Source organism: Homalodisca vitripennis, chromosome 4, assembly GCF_021130785.1.
Source record: "Homalodisca vitripennis isolate AUS2020 chromosome 4, UT_GWSS_2.1, whole genome shotgun sequence".
In the NCBI taxonomy this organism is placed as follows: Eukaryota; Metazoa; Arthropoda; class Insecta; order Hemiptera; family Cicadellidae; genus Homalodisca; species Homalodisca vitripennis.
The window spans coordinates 117487977-117505469 of record NC_060210.1 but is presented as its reverse complement, the minus strand read 5'-3'; the positions used below and the strand labels follow the sequence as shown (position 1 = coordinate 117505469).

General features: G+C 33.8%; 1 protein-coding gene across 1 annotated transcript in view; it reads left to right on the top strand.

The window, feature by feature from the left end:
• The window catches only part of LOC124359997, a 53905-nt gene extending 36581 nt beyond the window's left edge, over positions 1–17324 (top strand). The window contains exons 2-5 of the mRNA XM_046813219.1: positions 12561–12647; positions 14012–14134; positions 15854–16009; positions 17121–17324. Coding sequence (XP_046669175.1) covers positions 12561–12647; positions 14012–14134; positions 15854–16009; positions 17121–17288 — 534 coding nt within the window. The 3' untranslated portion in view covers positions 17289–17324. The remainder of the gene's footprint in view (positions 1–12560; positions 12648–14011; positions 14135–15853; positions 16010–17120) is intronic.
• Positions 17325–17493: the final 169 nt, after the last annotated feature.

The following is a 17493-nucleotide window of genomic DNA, read 5'->3' as shown; positions in this document are numbered from 1 at the left end:
TTAATAATTAATAATAATTGATACCCAACAATAAATAAATTATTGTTATAACATACATTTTTATTATTTTGAAACAAATATTTTAACACGGGTCTGTATTACATGCAATACATTTTTCCACAAACTTGTTAATCATCTTCATGCAAGAATTAGAAACAGGTTTTCAAAGTGGCGCCAATTCAATAAAAGGGTCCACAAGTGAGTATGGTAAAAAATCAGGGATGTATAAATCGTATATATCATACCATATAAATCTAAACGAATGCCTAAATCTATTTAAATAAAGTCATACTATTTACTTAACTCTAATTGCCATAAAAGGGTACTAGTTAGTAAAACTATATCACGATCTTTAGGATGAAGACAATTTCTTTTCCAATTTTTAAATATGGTCTCCTAGATCAGTATAAACTGTTGATAATATAATTAATTGATGGAGTAACCAAAAATTTTACTTCAATAGTTATTTAAAAATTGTGATAATGAATTAAAACCTCGCGCCTACCTCTTATGGTGATAATGAAATTCTTTTACTTCAGCAATGCCTTGGTTTTTTCTACAAAAAAAACGAACAAACACAATTTCTTTATTTGGAAAAAACTCTGTTTACAGACAAGTTTCAACATGATGTATACCAACACTAGAATTGGCAACAAATGTCAACATGATGTATACCAACACTAGAATTGGCAACAAATTTCAACATGCTGTACCACAAGATATTTAAAGACAACTACAATTATAACAAACAACATGTTGTTCTGGTAAATCCTTCTAGAAGGAACTGGACATGCGGAGTCCAAAAATAAACGTCTACATAACGTAAGATTTTAGAATGAAAAAATAATTCTCCTATCAAATAAAATACACCCTCTGTATCACAAATTTGAAAAAACGAAAAATTTCAATTAAAAAACGATTAAGGAGCATTTGAAAAATTGACGTTCAAAGGTAGTTCGTTTTAAAAGCATGATATTAAGAAACATGCTTTTAAAATCTACAAGATTCGTATCCAATCGTTTTACACAATTTTACGCCCAAAATCTGATAGAATTTTGAACGAACTTTAGTTAATTAATAACAATATTTCATAATGTAATCTACTTTTGTGGAAATTTGATCTAATACGTTGAAAATTAATGATCAAAATTAATACATTATATTAACAACTATGAAACAATTAATGAAAGTAATTCCAAGCGTTTAATGATGCAGACAATTAAGATAACGTGTAGTTGGGACAGAGAGATGTTCCTTACCCGTTCAGTGGTCAGTAGTCCCTGTCTTGTCACACTGTCCAATTACGGTCCATTACTTGGGATATTGCTCCGTACAGTCACTGACTCGCCGCGTCCTACTGCTCATCTTGCTTCCTCACCAGACTGTACCTCACTGTCTCTGACCACAATATCGTGCGTACCCTATACACGCCACACGGTGTATAGTGTTTCCAAAGATTTTATCTTTGTTTCTGCTACGACCTTATAATAATAATATTTACAAAATAATGAACTGTAGAGTTCGATAATGGTACACGTCACTCCATGGGGTTTGAGGACCAGATTTATCCAGTAAGCTGGAAAATGTCTTCTTTTTGCGGGAAGTTGTAAAATGTCTTTTCTGCATGATTGCCTTTCTGTCCGCAGGATATCTCGAGAATTAAATGAGCGATCTACAGCCTGGGGGTTTTGTAAAATGTTTTTCTTCGTGATTTTCTTTCTGTCTGGAGGATATCTCGAGAATTAAATGAGTGACCTACAGTCTGGGGGTTGTAAAATGTCTTTTCTGCTTGATTGTCGCTCTATCCGCAGGATATCTCGAGAATTAAATGAGTGACCTACAGTCTGGGGGTTGTAAAATGTCTTTTCTGCTTGATTGTCGCTCTATCCGCAGGATATCTCGAGAATTAAATGAGTGACCTACAGTCTGGGGGTTGTAAAATGTCTTTTCTGCATGATTGTCGCTTTATCCGCAGGATATCTCGAGAATTAAATGAGCGATCTACAGCCTGGGGGGTTTTTGTAAAATGTTTTTCTTCGTGATTTTCTTTCTGTCTGGAGGATATCTCGAGAATTAAATGAGTGACCTACAGTCTGGGGGTTGTAAAATGTCTTTTCTGCTTGATTGTCGCTCTATCCGCAGGATATCTCGAGAATTAAATGAGCGATCTTCAGTCTGGGAGTTGTGAAATGTCTTTTCTTCATGATTGCCTTTCTGTCCGGAGAGTTTATCTATAGCTTCAAACTGTACATGCAATTTCAGCGAAGCCTGTTACGCGACATGTAGTCTGGCATATTCCTTCATCGTTACAATATGTAATACATTAAAACTTAATATAACGATCCAAGTCATGGGCGCATAAGAGGGGCTAAGGGGGCTCGAATCCTCACCCCCCCCCATGAATTTTTTAAAGGCGTATATTAAAATTGCACCCTGAATCCTTTTTAAGCTAGAACAGATTTATGAGGTCTTAATGTTCAAAAAGTTACAGTAGGAAGATTCCTTAGTATTATATACTCCCTAAGCCACCCAGTGAGTCAGCCCCCTCGAAATGATTCTCTATATACGCCACTGATCCAAGTATTTTCTCCATTGCAGTATCACTCCATATATTTGGATGAAATGTAATAAAGGTGTGTGGAATGTAGCGTTGAGAATTGTATATCACCTGCTTCTAATCCAGCCAAAGACCGGGAATAAAAAACTAAAATGTCCATTTGGACAAATAAATAGAGTTGAGTTATTAATGTTAGCATTTAGCACATTGTGTTTTACTAAGGTATTACGATAGAATATAACTTAATAATGTATAAATGTTCATTTTCAATAAATTTAATGAAGCGTAGCAGTAAAGATGTCTATCCGGTTGATTCTTAGCACATAAACTTTAAGTTTAAGTTAAAACAATCATTTCGTGATTATCGTGATTGATAATATAGTGTAATAATTAAGGAAATTAATCAAGGCTTCATACATTAAATTAACGGACCGGCCGATCAGTCAACCATCAGTTGAAATACGGCCGTTGTGGTTGCCAATTCTGAAAATGAATTACCAAGGAAACTGAAATCTGGGAGTCAACGTTTCAAGTACCATTATACGCTACACGATAAGTAAAATCTAATTGTATTTTGTTCTGGGGTTTTAATCCACTAGTTACTATAAGCCATTTAAAACGAGTGGGCGGGGACCTGAAGTAGGAGAGTAATTAATGTCCGCATATATAATTTATCTCTTAATAAGATAACATGAATCTCTGTGCGGACTTCATACCAAATATTTCAGTATTTTCTTAGACTATTGAGATGTTCCTAACTTTGAAGGATTAGTAAGGCGGAGTCCTGAAATTAAAGAGTAAGCTACTCTATCATTCCTAAGTAAAAGCTAGTGAGGAACTATAAAATTTTTTTCTGAATATGTATTCTGAAAAAAAAAAAACTACCAGAATAATTGAAAAACTGCAACTCAGAGAGTCGTGCAGACCAGCTTTCAGAAATCTGAGATTAATGACATGACCCTGCTTCAATATTTTGGAGACGTCTCGCTTTTTCAAGACAAAGTGCAATCCTATGAGGTAACGACATATATGCTTGTGAAACTAGAGGCAGGTATAACTATTCAAATGAAAAACACAGAACGGTAGCTTATGAACGTTTACCTTCTCAGACAGGAGTTAAATGTATCGACTAATTGTACAATTTAATAAAAAATGCTGCGATTACCGAGGCATTAAAAACTCATTGATTTCAAAAGCATTTAACAGCATAGACGAATTTATGACTCATATTTCGGAGACCACATGATTGGCTGACTGACATTGGAACAAGAGTGGGAAAGATCCGGATTGAACGAGAGTTATGGTGAATGTAAAAATTGAATGTATACACGAGATTCAAATGTGCTAAAAGAAGAATAAGAGAATAAATACAAAACTTTAGTATGTCATTCACTTTGACGATTGAGATAACATGTTAGTGTTTACAATCTATAAACATATTATTATTATTATGAACTGTTGTAAAATGCTATGGTATTTAGTTTTTGAAATTAACTTGGTTTAAAATTATTTAATAGTACGTTGTCTTTAAATATCGTTATTAATTTACATATTTTTAATGAAATAAAACAACCCCCATGTCCGTTTTAAAGAGCAAATCGTATACTTACAGTTATAATTGTAAATATCCCAAAAATCCACCGGAGACATAACTTCGAACTGATACAAAGTAACCCGTATCCACTATCACCAGATTGTAAACCGAGACTTGTAGAGACTAACGCATTTTATTGCAGACAAATAAAGATTACGTTCTGTTATAATATTTTCAGTCATAATTGTATTATAGCGAGCGTAAAGTTTGTATTCCTCTTAAACTGGATCTAAACAACCAAATCTAAGATTTTAAACAGTTCTTGTTTAGCATCTGTTGACGAAAGTTTCTCTCCACAGCGAGGCTGAAATATTTCAAGAAGTTTACAGTCAGCAGCGATTTGGTGTGAACCGGAAAACTTAGTTAACATTGGCTGCGTAAGCGTGAGAACTAAGATTTTACCGTGAATTCGTTTTTTTAACATAAGCTATGGTAGAATCGTCAATACCATGTTAATTACACGTTTTTCACTTTAAAAGTTTTATCTTTAATGTAACTCAAAGCAGTACAAATGTGTTTTTTGTTTTGTTTTGTTTTTTTTTTTTTTTTTTGTTAAGCGGTACCGAAGGCTCTACAATGGATAAGAATCGGAGTTGGTTGTACGTCTGAATGAATGAATATTTATTTCCTCATTGAAATACAGATCACAACATATAAACAAAGACAAGAAATGATCTCTACATGGGCGTAGCCTGTGTGTGGAGATCGAGACGCGATCTGCAGCATGAATCTAATTAACAGTATAAGTACTGTAAAATCTTCGTATGGAAAAAATACGCAAGGAAAACATGAAATCTACAATAAAATATGTATTAATGTAACTTATATATACTAGTAATATAAGAAAAAAGAAATACATCTTAGCTACAACAAAGCAAGTGTTGGACAATAAGATGACTATCTATCTGTACACTATCACGAACACAAATGTTTACCTGGTAAAGTCATCAATATTTACATACATATATCTCCACCTAATGAAGACTGCCAGTTATAACACCTCAGGGTGGTGGTTTATAGAGGAGTCCTCGAAAAATTAAATAAGTTAATAAAAAAACCCGGGATGTGATGACGAAAATGTTTGCACGACAATGTTGTTTGGGGTGAATACCTCGAGCAAACCGTTAATACACCAATATTAGTGCTAAAAGCCTAACATGCCTTTGGCATTTGAAATTGGCGTCAGTGCAAGCAGTCAGTTGAACAAGGACAATGGTCATGCGTGATAATGAGAGTGGAAGATGATTCCAATCCTGCAGCCCACTTTCAGCGAGCTATTAGCTCCTTAAAACATCAAGCTGCAGAGGAAAGCTATTAGTGCTGCAACTTATTGTGAATTACACACAACTTAGATATGGTCAGATGGGCTGATTCAATCTGAATGTTAAGTTTAGCTCCAGTTCATCTTCTTCTTAGAGCAGCGTCTGGAATCTGACTGTCACAGACTTGAGTCCTGGAATCTGGAGTCATGTTGGTCTGAAGAGATCCAAGAAAGTCAGCGACGAAGAAGCTCAAATGAATCGTTCTCAACAAAGCAATGGTTCAAGAACATTTTAAGGAACAAAATGGGGCCTTACTCTCTGTCCACTACGGGAAAAACATCAGCTGCCTGGACACCCCCACCCCAATTTTTTCCTGACTACGTTGTTGGATCACTGAAGTGCTGTATTACTTTGAGAATATTTGAAAAAGTATTACTGCAGTATGATAACATTCAGTAAAATGTATCGATAAAAATAACATGTAATCGTCAATATTGATTCTAGATAAAACTACAAATTTTAATTAATTAGTTACCGGACTTAATTTAAACTTAGAGTTTTTACTGTCTCTAATATTTAAAACGTGGATTTTGAAAATTATTAATTACGTGTGTTAAACTAAGTTAATAATAATTTATTGGACAATTACTATTTTAAAAAGATTCAATTCGTTTTTATTCCTTTACAATGCAATAACACACCAGTGGTTTTGAATAAAAGAGGACTTGTTCTGACATTTGCCATAGTTTAATGTTACAACACATTAGTAAAAAAAACTACGTCATTTCTTGCATCAGTGACCGATGTTAAATGACCAAAAGAATCCTGCTTTCTTCTCAATCCAGCCATCGTTAAAAACAAACATTAAATAGCAACAGCATTTCAACTCATGGATGCATTAGCTAATAAAAAAGACAGCAGAAATTATTTCATCCAAAATAAGATGCTTAAGCATTCACTTGGCTTACTGTGGAATGTGGATGTTTATTTTTGAGTTCACTTGTTTGGTCGAGCAGGACTATAGCCCTTCCAGCCAGTCGGTGTATAAAACCACTTTACTATATAAAATTGAGCTATTTGATGACTTATCGTGAAGCTGTGAGCTGACACGGTGCGTGCTTCTGGGCCATTACAGCGCTAATGAGATGGAAAATTAATGGACATCAATCCAATCAAGTTGATTAAACTACTAAATACTAGAGTCTCTCGTGGTCCCCGAAGCATAAATTCGTTGGGGAGAGTGGCAGAATCTTGTATTATATTTTAAAAGTAAAACTAATAATTCATCCAGATTATTAAAACTTAAAACTTGAAGTTGCTAAATCAATTATATGTTATTATTAACATTAACAATCTAATGACACTCCAAAAAGCGCACATTTTAAGGCGACTGTGAATGAAAAATGAGCATAAAAGGTCAAATATTGTCTTGTGCTTGCACTGTCTTGAGATGGGAAGGCATGTTCAGGATCGACTGTTCCTGTTTAAACTTATCAATGGTTTAATCGACTCCGTATATCTTTGGGCCTGGTATACTTCAGGTGTTCTTCCCATGCAAAATGCCGTGAGTTTTTCGATGGAACACATCATGCAACCAACTAAGAAATAAACAGTGCCATTCTACTTGAGCAGAGGCTGGGCGTTAGAATCGCCCACTCATCCGAATATATTCTCATGTTTCTTCGCCAACTGGATACATTAGGAGAATATTGAGTGTTCACCGAGTTGAACTATTGTTTTTTGACGTAGTGCTTGTACTTAATCTTTTTCTTGGGTACGTTTTCTGCCTGTTTTAGTTATTAATACAATGTTGTTGTCGCCTACGCTTATTTGTCTCGTTGTTACTTATTATATCTTTATTTTGTGTTCGTTACATGGAGTTTAGAATACATGTTGATTGCTATCTTATCTATACCGTTTATCTCCGTTACTTTTTTGCCATTACCTTATTTCAGCACAGCATACAAAACTTTGTTCTTTGCATGATACTGTTAAAATTTCATTGTATAACCATTTTTCTGATGCTCGATATTAGGATTTAGATTTTTTTTATTTTAGGCCTACTTTTAGTTTTTTTCCTATGACGTAAAATATTTTATGATAAAGTTACCTTCGCTTTTCTTAATTTGATGCATATTTTCTACTATTGAGTATCCTCCACAAGTAAAGTTTAACGTATAAAATCAGAAAAAAGCAAACCTCAGATGTCTTAAATTGCGTCCTTCCTATATAGATATTAATTGTATTTCTTGGAATAGTATTTTTTACATAGGTAGCTAAATTGAAGCGGACGTGCTTCTATGTATCATTGTCTGCAAGAAACAACTAAGTTGCAAATAAACATAAAATCAGTCAATATATTTTCTGCACGTATTTCTTTTCAATCAAGACAACAGAATTTAGAGGGAACATGTAAGAGTAAACCACACCCTTTCCCTTCGTCTTTTTGAAAACTTAATATACTCTATGACTAGAGCAGCCTGCATCAAAATAGTTTGATGGAAGCAGCTACATTCAATCATCCCCCTATACCCTGCGCCCAACGCTGTTGCCAGTTTTACGTGTACGAAAAATTACTGTTCCGTCTCAATATCGCAAAACAGCTCGTGGTCAACCCTGATATGGCAACACCGCCTGAAATGTCATGGGCTATTTTGGTGCTGGCTGCTCTAGCACCGAAGTGGTCTTTACGAGATGCGATCGTGTTTTGCATGAAATGCGGCAGCGACCGTCGAGCGCGGAAATTCAATTAAATGACCGGAAAAGCGCTTTTGGGCCAGTTATGCACCAAATACGCGTATCTGTCGTCATTCTGCAAACACAAAAAAAAAAAAAAAAAAAAAAATAAAACAAGTATAATTTATTCTTGAAAAGTGTTCCAATATAAAGATTTTATTGTTTGTAGTTGGCATATAATTTACATACTCAAAATTTCATTTAACTTATTCATTGTCTATTAAATAAATTTTATAGGTTCCTTTGGAATATTTTGGTTAAATTCTTTTATAATAACAATACAAATTTTAAGTTTATTATTGCTCTATATTTCACAAGTTAATAATAACACTGTCAACATTGTTGCTACGCTTACATTGCTTATTACGTAGACTAATAAGAACAGCTGATTCCAAATACTAACTACTATTGACACAAGCTAGAAGATGGTCTGAAAAAGAGAGAACATGTGCCAAACATATTTCTCGATCTTTACAAAGCTTTTGATTGTGTGCATCATATGACACTGTTGCGTCAGTTGTGGACAAGTGGTATTTGGGGTTTGCCGCATGATTAGCTCTCATCTTATCTTACAGGCAGGGAACGATGCAATGCATACATATTTAGAATGCACTGTCAGACACAGTGAAAATGTCCCATAGTGTCCCTCAGGGATCAATATTGGGGCCAGCCTTTTTCGTTATTGATGGCTGCAGGCTGAATTCATTAATCCACAATGGAAAGATGATTCAATATACTGACAACACGACTCTCTGTATTATAGATAAAAACAAAAACAGGATCTTGAAGTGAAGTCATTCATTGATCTAAATTCATGCATTAAGCATGTTTTTATACGTCTGAAAATAAACAGTTAAAAATCAAACGTGATGAATATCTGTCTTAGGCAACCGGAGCAATAGTACCTACCCGAGGTGATGGGTGGATGGCGTTCTCTTGGAAGAAGTTGAATCAACCAAGTTCCTTTGTCTATACCTTGATCGAGGGTTGACATGGGACTATCATACCGAAAGCGTCTGCTCAAAGTCTTCATGTATTAAAAACGGCCTATTATGGTTTGATACATCCACACTTATATTACGGTTTGACATAATGGGGCAGCTGTCCTAAATACAAACTTGAAAGCGTATTTAGAGCACAAAATAAAGCTTTCAGAATTATTTTTAAAACAAAGTAACCCTGTACTGTCGATTGATACAAGGCAGGAACGTCCACAAATATGGGACAAGAGGCAGGGAAAACTTTGTAAATTATCAATACAGAACGACAGCGTTTCAATACTTGCCTTCTCAAATTGGCATGAGCTTATCAATAAGCTCCCTGAGAGTATTAAACATCTAAATAATCCCAAATAATTAAAATCTCGATTGAAACACCTACAAGTGTTAAAGGCGTTTTACTCTGTTGAAGAGTTCATGATGGGCCGCTGGGAAGAAAATACTTGAAAATTATAAATGATAGTAGTTATATGTAAAATCCCAGTTCTGATGTCGAAATCCAAAACCTTATTGTTGGATTGGTATTATTTATAGTAGTATTGACACATGCTGTGCAATTGTAGGGTTTTTTAATGTAATAAAGGATATTGTTATTATTATTGTAAACCAGCTGGTAATATCGCTTTTTTAAAGTAATAACCTCAAACTTTATTATTTCAATACAAACATACAAAAGATGTTTTTGTTACACAAACTTGACAGTAGTATGACTATGTTGGGTTATTATGTAATAAAAATTATATAAAATTTATGTTTTACTTTTGTTTACCATATGATTATAAACATTGTTCATCACTCGGATTAAAAGCGCCTTTTGGGACTTGATCATATTTCAGAAACTTCCTTCAGGTTCGCTTTACTTCCTATTTTTATTGTAATTAAATCAACTTCCTATTTATCATAAACATTATTTCATCACACAAATTTTAAATATAATTTATGGAAACTTGCTTCTGTAGGATACTGAGTATATTTATGGAAACCTAAGTATCAACATGAGATCCTACTACATCAGTCAGTTTGTTTACGTCCAGACCACTTGATCTCGCTGATCTAGGGTCAATATGAGTTGATCACTGCTGAACATTATCTCATCCACCAACACTTCCTGGCCCTTAAACAGCTGATTACAAAAGAGATCCAAACTTCAGTCCTAAAAAGCCTTAACTGTACAATTTGTGTCTTTATTTTTCACCATTATAAACTATAAAGAGTGGAATAACCATCCTCCTAACTTTCTTTACCATTAAAATAAAGTCAAATGCTTCAGAAAATGTTTATTACACTTAAAGTTTGTTTAATTTTTTGTTACCCTATTTCTCAAAATTGGTGGTCGTAGAATTACTCAAAATTTTCAAATTGTAATACAACCCACCATATAGTAGAAACCAAATATAAAATCCAATGTAAACTACAAAATCTTTTATCTTGGTTGTATACAAAAAGGCATCCATGTAAATTTTAAATTTTTTTAGTTCAATAGCTCTCTTCTAAATTGAAATTTCACTTAATACTTCTGTAAACAATCATTACATATGAAACAACACTTAATATCAATAGATTAATACATTTCTCTCTTTCAAAAAAGTGGAGTGCTTCCTTTTTACAACCAAAAAGCAAAATAAGGAATTTGTAATTGTACATAATTCTTAATTAGGATAAGGTAAAATCTTTTTCTTGTGGCTTTTGGATTTTTCTGATACTCTTTCATGGTGGATCACAAGGAGGAGACAACTACTTCAAAACTGTGATTTGTCCCCCCTTCTATTTTGGAAAAGGAGATACTTAAAAAAAATAAGTTGTCAAATGAGTGCAACACAATGTTTACTATTTAATTAATCCAAAAGTTATAATAAAATTGTTACGTTTTTTTGGCAAAAGGAAATTATTGTTTTAATCTATTCCTTTAATACGGTACATCTAGTATCTTCTAATGTGTTTGATGCTATTTTCATTTAAATTAGAAATATAGATTTTAAATCACTTCTTTTCTGTACAGTATCAAGTTTCCCAGTACAATGTATTTAATAACTTAATTTCTCTTATATTTAACTATGTCCACTAAGCCTTCATACACTATAAGCAGACCAATTATTTAGTTAAAGAGTCCTCTTCAGAAATACAATACCATTATTTAGAGCTTTATGTGTTAAGTAGATCCTACAAACTGGTTATCTATAATATCAGTGGCTTAATACATTCTCAGAGATGTGTACAACAGAGGAGTCTAAGTAACTTCTTGTTAATATAAACATGAGATCATTTTGATAGCCTACATTAGAAAGTTTTTGCATGATTGTGTCTAAACAAAATGAAGCATATTATATGAGGTACTTTGTGTTAAGACATTGAGAAACTGGCTCGAGAAATGACTTCAATTATCAGTCTCTATAGTGGCTAGCCCTTGAGCTTTTGGAACAAGAGGTCCCAGTTTCAAATTCCTTTGAAGCTCCCCACAAATTTTGTTAACACATTTAACCTAAATATCTCTGGTATAATTAGTTAAGAAAGAGACTGTTAGGTATGTATTATATATTTCAGTCTTCTACAGGTTATAAAAAGTTCTAAAACTTATTAATTGTGGTTTAGATCATAGATCACAGAAACTTGATTTATATAATGTCATGTGTTTTATTTGCCACACCATAACAGTTTAAACCTTTACGATAAAAAATGTTAGTGTTGGAAAGAAAGATTAAAGCCTGAAAGGGTATTGAAAGGTGATTTGGTTGTAGCATGGGCGGTAACTTTGTATGATCTGCATGAATGTGTACTTAGCGGAACTACGCCGTTGGAGGTTCTCTCTGTAGAGAACGTAGTGATTGCGGAAGAAGTCAGAGAGGATATCGTAGTATGCGTTGAAGACCAGGGCACAGATAACGGTGAGGAGTCTACTGACGTAGGTGATGAGAAGCATATTGGAGTAGACCAGGAGTAGAGGGAGGATTATGTAGCTGATGAACCACAGCCAGAAGAGCCAGAGCCACTCAAACCACCGCACGGATGATGACTGGTAGTAGATCAGCTGTTTGAAGTCTCCCTGGAAAGGATGGTGGCCACACAGCCCCTCCCATGGTCGTTGACAGTAGCCTCCTGCGCCGTACACAAGGTAGGAGCCAGGGGAGCAGACGGGGATAGGTTGGCATGGTGAGGTGTAGGGCGTGGGGTAGGAGGGCAGGTAGCGGATCGGAGCAGGTGGAATACAACGCTGACACGATTTGATCACAGGGACGGGACAACAGCTCATTTTTTATATGTATGATTGTGTGTGTCAATTTGTTGCTAAGGAATTGATTAATAATTAATACCACTTTATAAAAAAGTATATTAACCGATATTCTACAAATTCTTGCATAAAGGTTTTTCTACAATTTTATCATTTCTTAATAAATAACACTTTGCTATTGTTCCAGGAAGCGGTCAGCCTACTATATTTGCTCATCACTTCAGTATTGGCTCTACAACCCAACTTCCACAATGTCAACTTTACCCAAATACAGGTACCTCCTTGTTCTACTTACCTTTTCAGATAAACGTTTGAACTCGGCTTGAAAATTCTTGTTCAGTTTTAAAGTAGATAAATTGTACTTTATAGTTCAGTATAAAATTTATAAAACCGAAAACTGTGTGCAGTTTTTACACAGCAGTGAAAAAACGAAGCCCAGTGTGTACCCGATCGGGTACATGACAGCAGTTGTGAAAGATTTCATGTACCCGATGGTGTACACGTCGTCGTGAACTTGTTAAAGTATACTTTTCATGTAAGTATTATGGCTTGGTTGAAAATGTTGTTTTCTTAACTTACTTTTTGGACATATTCCATATCGTTTTATTGATTGATTTTAGAAGTTTAGGTGTACTGTTTGAGCAATTTAAACTCAGCCATACCTCACTGCCATGTGGGGTATGTACCCATTTTTTAATTACAAAACTCTCAGATACTAACAATTCCTATATTTCTAGTTCCTTCCAATGGTTCTCAATATTGTTATATAGCCAATAATATTTGTTTGTACACCAACAGTTTTGAACATGATCAGTAAACAACTCTGCTTAGCTAAAACTCATGTCACGACAAGGAAAAATATATAATTATGGTAACTGATATTGTAATTTTGTTCCAAATTTATTATGGTAGTAACCATAAATAGTTTTAAAAGTTTTTAGGTACATTTCTGAGCATTACATTGCTGATGAGCCGACAGCCTTCAATAACCTGTCAGAAATAATGGTTCTTGTAATGTAAACTCTACTAACTGTGTTTCTTTCCATTTTATGTGGCCATCCATCTTTACATCACTTATATTTAGTTATGAAAGAAAAATATACAATGACTTTGGGAAGTAATCTTTCACTAGACATTACCTTCAATTATTATAATAATACATTGCTTAGTAGAGAGTGTGGAGGGGACCAGGAGTGTGAAGTAAGCCCTTTCTATTGATTACATTTCTATGCTTAAACAAATTGTAGCTATGTTGGGAAGGGTTGACTTGATGCAAATATTGAGTGCATTCAATTGTACACTTGTGAGAGAATGAGAACACCTCTTTATTTAGATTGCACTTTATTTTGTAGTCTAGGTGTCTCTGATGTCAAAACGATGCAGAGTTAATTTTGAACTTCTTTGCCACGAACTTTTAGGGTCTCTTCAGACGGACGTGGACTCCAGCTTCCAGGAGTCAAGTCTGTGACAGCATCATATTTCAGATGCTGCACCAAGTGAAGGATGAAATGAAGCTGAACTCAAAATTCCTTAAAGAAATCTCTACTTTCAACTTCTTAACAACTTCTAGACTAATACAAAACAAAATCTGAATCATCAAAAGTTTCAAACTTAACCTCTCCTATGTATTTGCTGCAGGAAGGCAGAAGACCTGCTCGCAGTGTCTCGCCCTGGGAATACTTCCCTCTTCTGCCCCAGAACATCCATGACTCGCTGGAACCTGAACATACTGGAAAGTCCGAGCGTGACGTCCACATACCGGTCAGTTGTAACTGAGAGTGTGCAATACCAAGTAGATTAAAGCTAATTCATCACATATGTAACAACACTCTTCACATTATTTTCTTAACATAAATGTGTGATTTTCTTGTTAACGTAGGTTTTAATACAATCATTGTGTGTGAAATAGAATCTATTACTTTATTTTCAACAGTGTAAAATTGATAGACTACAAGCAAATGAATTGTTATATAATATAATTTAGGCTTAAATTCAAGAATGCTATAATTTCTAGACAAGTTTACAGATACTGGTAGGCTTTTATTTAAATACTCATTTGTTTATAGTAAACCATGTTTTTAAATCTAGAATTTTAACTTATATATTTTGATCTCAGGTACATTTTACTAGAGATGTATCACTTGGGTAAAATACAGGCTCATTTTTAATATTATACAGCAAGAAATTATAAAAATAATAAAAGACAAGATAGATATTAAGGCCCAAAATAGATCCTTGTGGTACTCCACTATTTATTTATCCATAATAATGTGAATTTTATGCTTATGCTCTTTGCTTTCTATAAACAATACGACTGAAAACATGGTAGAGTTGTCTACAAAATTTCATATTCTAACTTTACTAACAATTAATAAGTTATTTATAATGAAAAAAGCCTTAGAGAGATTGTAGAAAACGCCAGCAATACTACAAAATCCATCCATGACCTCTAAATTTGCCTTATGTTAGATACACTATAAATTGAAGTGTAGCCAAAGCTAAAGCAATACATTTTTTTAATAAAACCTTAAAGCTCTAGATAATTGTGAGTTCATAATTGTTACATCTGAAAATCCCTTGAAAATAAGTTTCAATGATGTTTCAAAAAGATTGTCTGCCTGAAAGGCTTAAATGTACAAGTATATATCATAACAGTAATAGTATAATTAGATACCAGCATCAGTGCCTAAAACTACTATATTTTAATAACCTTTCATTTAGGTCTTGTCAATATACCCACTCAAATATGCACATATAATGCAATTTTAAAAAAGGAGAAAAGAAAGGTTAAAAATAAAGGAAAAATAGTTATAGACCAGTATCAAATTTACCCAGCACGTCAAAAGTATTTGAAAAGAACGTTCAAAAAAATCCCACACATTAAGAAATCAAGAATAATAAAGAGAACATTAGATTTTCAATGTGTATCAGTTTTTTTTTTTTTTTTTTTTTCAAAATGATCTCCAAACAAGAAGTATATGTATTTACTCCAAAAAGGCTTTCATTTTTTAGATAACAGATAAAAAGTTATTTTAATCATCAATTTGTTATTACTAGTAATGATTTATTAAAACTTTCTTTATACGTTATTTCACATGTAAATCGAAAAAAGTATTTGTAAAAGCATTCTTATTTAAGATTATTTTTTGGAAACATCCAAACGTTTAGCATTTTATGAATGTTTTGAAAATGTCCTGCAACTCTCAGATATTGGTACATTATGCTTGCATTTAAAATAATTTGTTATAAGAACATTGGCATTAAGAGGATTTTAAAAATAAATACTTCCAATTGTTATGTTAGGCTCTTGTTAGAGTATGCTGTCATATTTCATTTTAGAAAATATTGTCCTACTAGAAGTTTAATCAAACCTAAAAACTTTCTCCCAGGCTATGTGCTCTATATATATATATATATATATATATATATATATATATATATATATATATATCCAGACTAAAAGCCACTTATCTTGTGCAGGAGTTCCGGCCACTGTGTCAGATAGTTCGCCGCAGAGTGGAGCTAAAGGAATTATATGGCGATGAGGACTATGAGTACAGGCCACCCCACTACTTTGAGAGCATTTGCAAGGGTCCTAACCAGCGAACCCCAGGCTTTCTCTCTCCCAACAATTTGGTAAGTGACCTTCTATTATATTGCAAGTAGTTTAAACAACAATATAAACAGAACCAATGCAGAAAAAGGGTTATAAATAAGAAAAGAGGGATAGGAAAGGTGCTGGTACATGAATTACAGTATTTTAAAATGAACTTATGATGTTTTGTATAAACAAATATACAAGAGATAGCTATTTTATTTATTAAAAGGAAAGAGAAACCACACCATGTGTCGTAATAGGCTTTGCTACGGTTGCAAACAAAATTTCTAATCTATTTACCTCATTTTATTTTCTAGATGTCCTGTGGGACAGATAGACAGGCATACAAACATACATAAATGTTTACATCCTCCCAGTAGACAAAAGAGAAATTGCGTTGGCCTAATGAGTGATACGCATCAGCCAAATCCGTGGTTGAACATGCCTCATCATAGAACTCATTATTCTTGTCTATTTAGAAATGAAGTTTCATGCAAAAGTGCACAGATGAAATCTTCTTGAGATATCTTGCCACATGATTCATTCATATTTTGGTTCAGTAAATTATGTTTTACAAGCAGTGTTCAAAATATAAAAGTTCTGGTAAGCCATTGAGGGTACTACAACATAAGAGTAAATCTCATATGATTTGATGTTTTGTTTACAACTTAATTTATTAAGCGTTAGTATCTCTTTTTATCATGGTAACCCATTAAGACCAAAGTAAAAATATTCAATAACGCTCAGCCAAATCCCTAACTACATGCACTAACATCAAACTTAGTATGCCTCATATTTAAATTGAGCTCCAAGCAAAATTTCAAGCTTATAGAGTTTGTTTTAGAGACAGACAGAAATTAAATTTTCCCAGCCCGACGAGTGATAAGCTACGCTAAAGCTCAGCCAATAAATTTTACAAATAATGTTTATAGTTAATTTAATATTCATAAAACTCTATAATTTTACAACAATGTTATTTGTTATCAATCCATGTAGAAAACAGTGTACCCATAATGAAAGAGCCTAAAACGTTTATTTGTAGTGTGTTAACAACTGAAAAGAGTGTTGAATACATATTTTTGTTTATGAAATAGCAACATAACATTTACAGAGCTCATATTTGTATGCTGTACACAATTTTGGTTGCAGGTGTGCGTGTACCCAGGGTTCTCGTGCGTTCAGAGGTCTCAGACCATCTATCTAACTCGCCGTAGGTATGACTCCAATTGCTGGGAGACCTTCACTCGCACCATTGCCTCCAACTGTGAGTGTATGTGGCCTGTACAATCTCTGGGCGAGGTTGCTCACCACTACTGACACTACCATGTTAATAAACAGCTCTTTTAAACAGTATTTTGTGTATTTCTACCACCTTTTACAGTCTATGCACAAGACAGTTGTCTACAGTAGCTAACCTTGAACCCTAGCAGAGAGATAAAACTTTTCTACAAAAGTGGCTAAAGAAGATTGCCTTAACAACTCTTCAGTACTCACTTCTTTTAGTACTCTTGACTTCAACTCA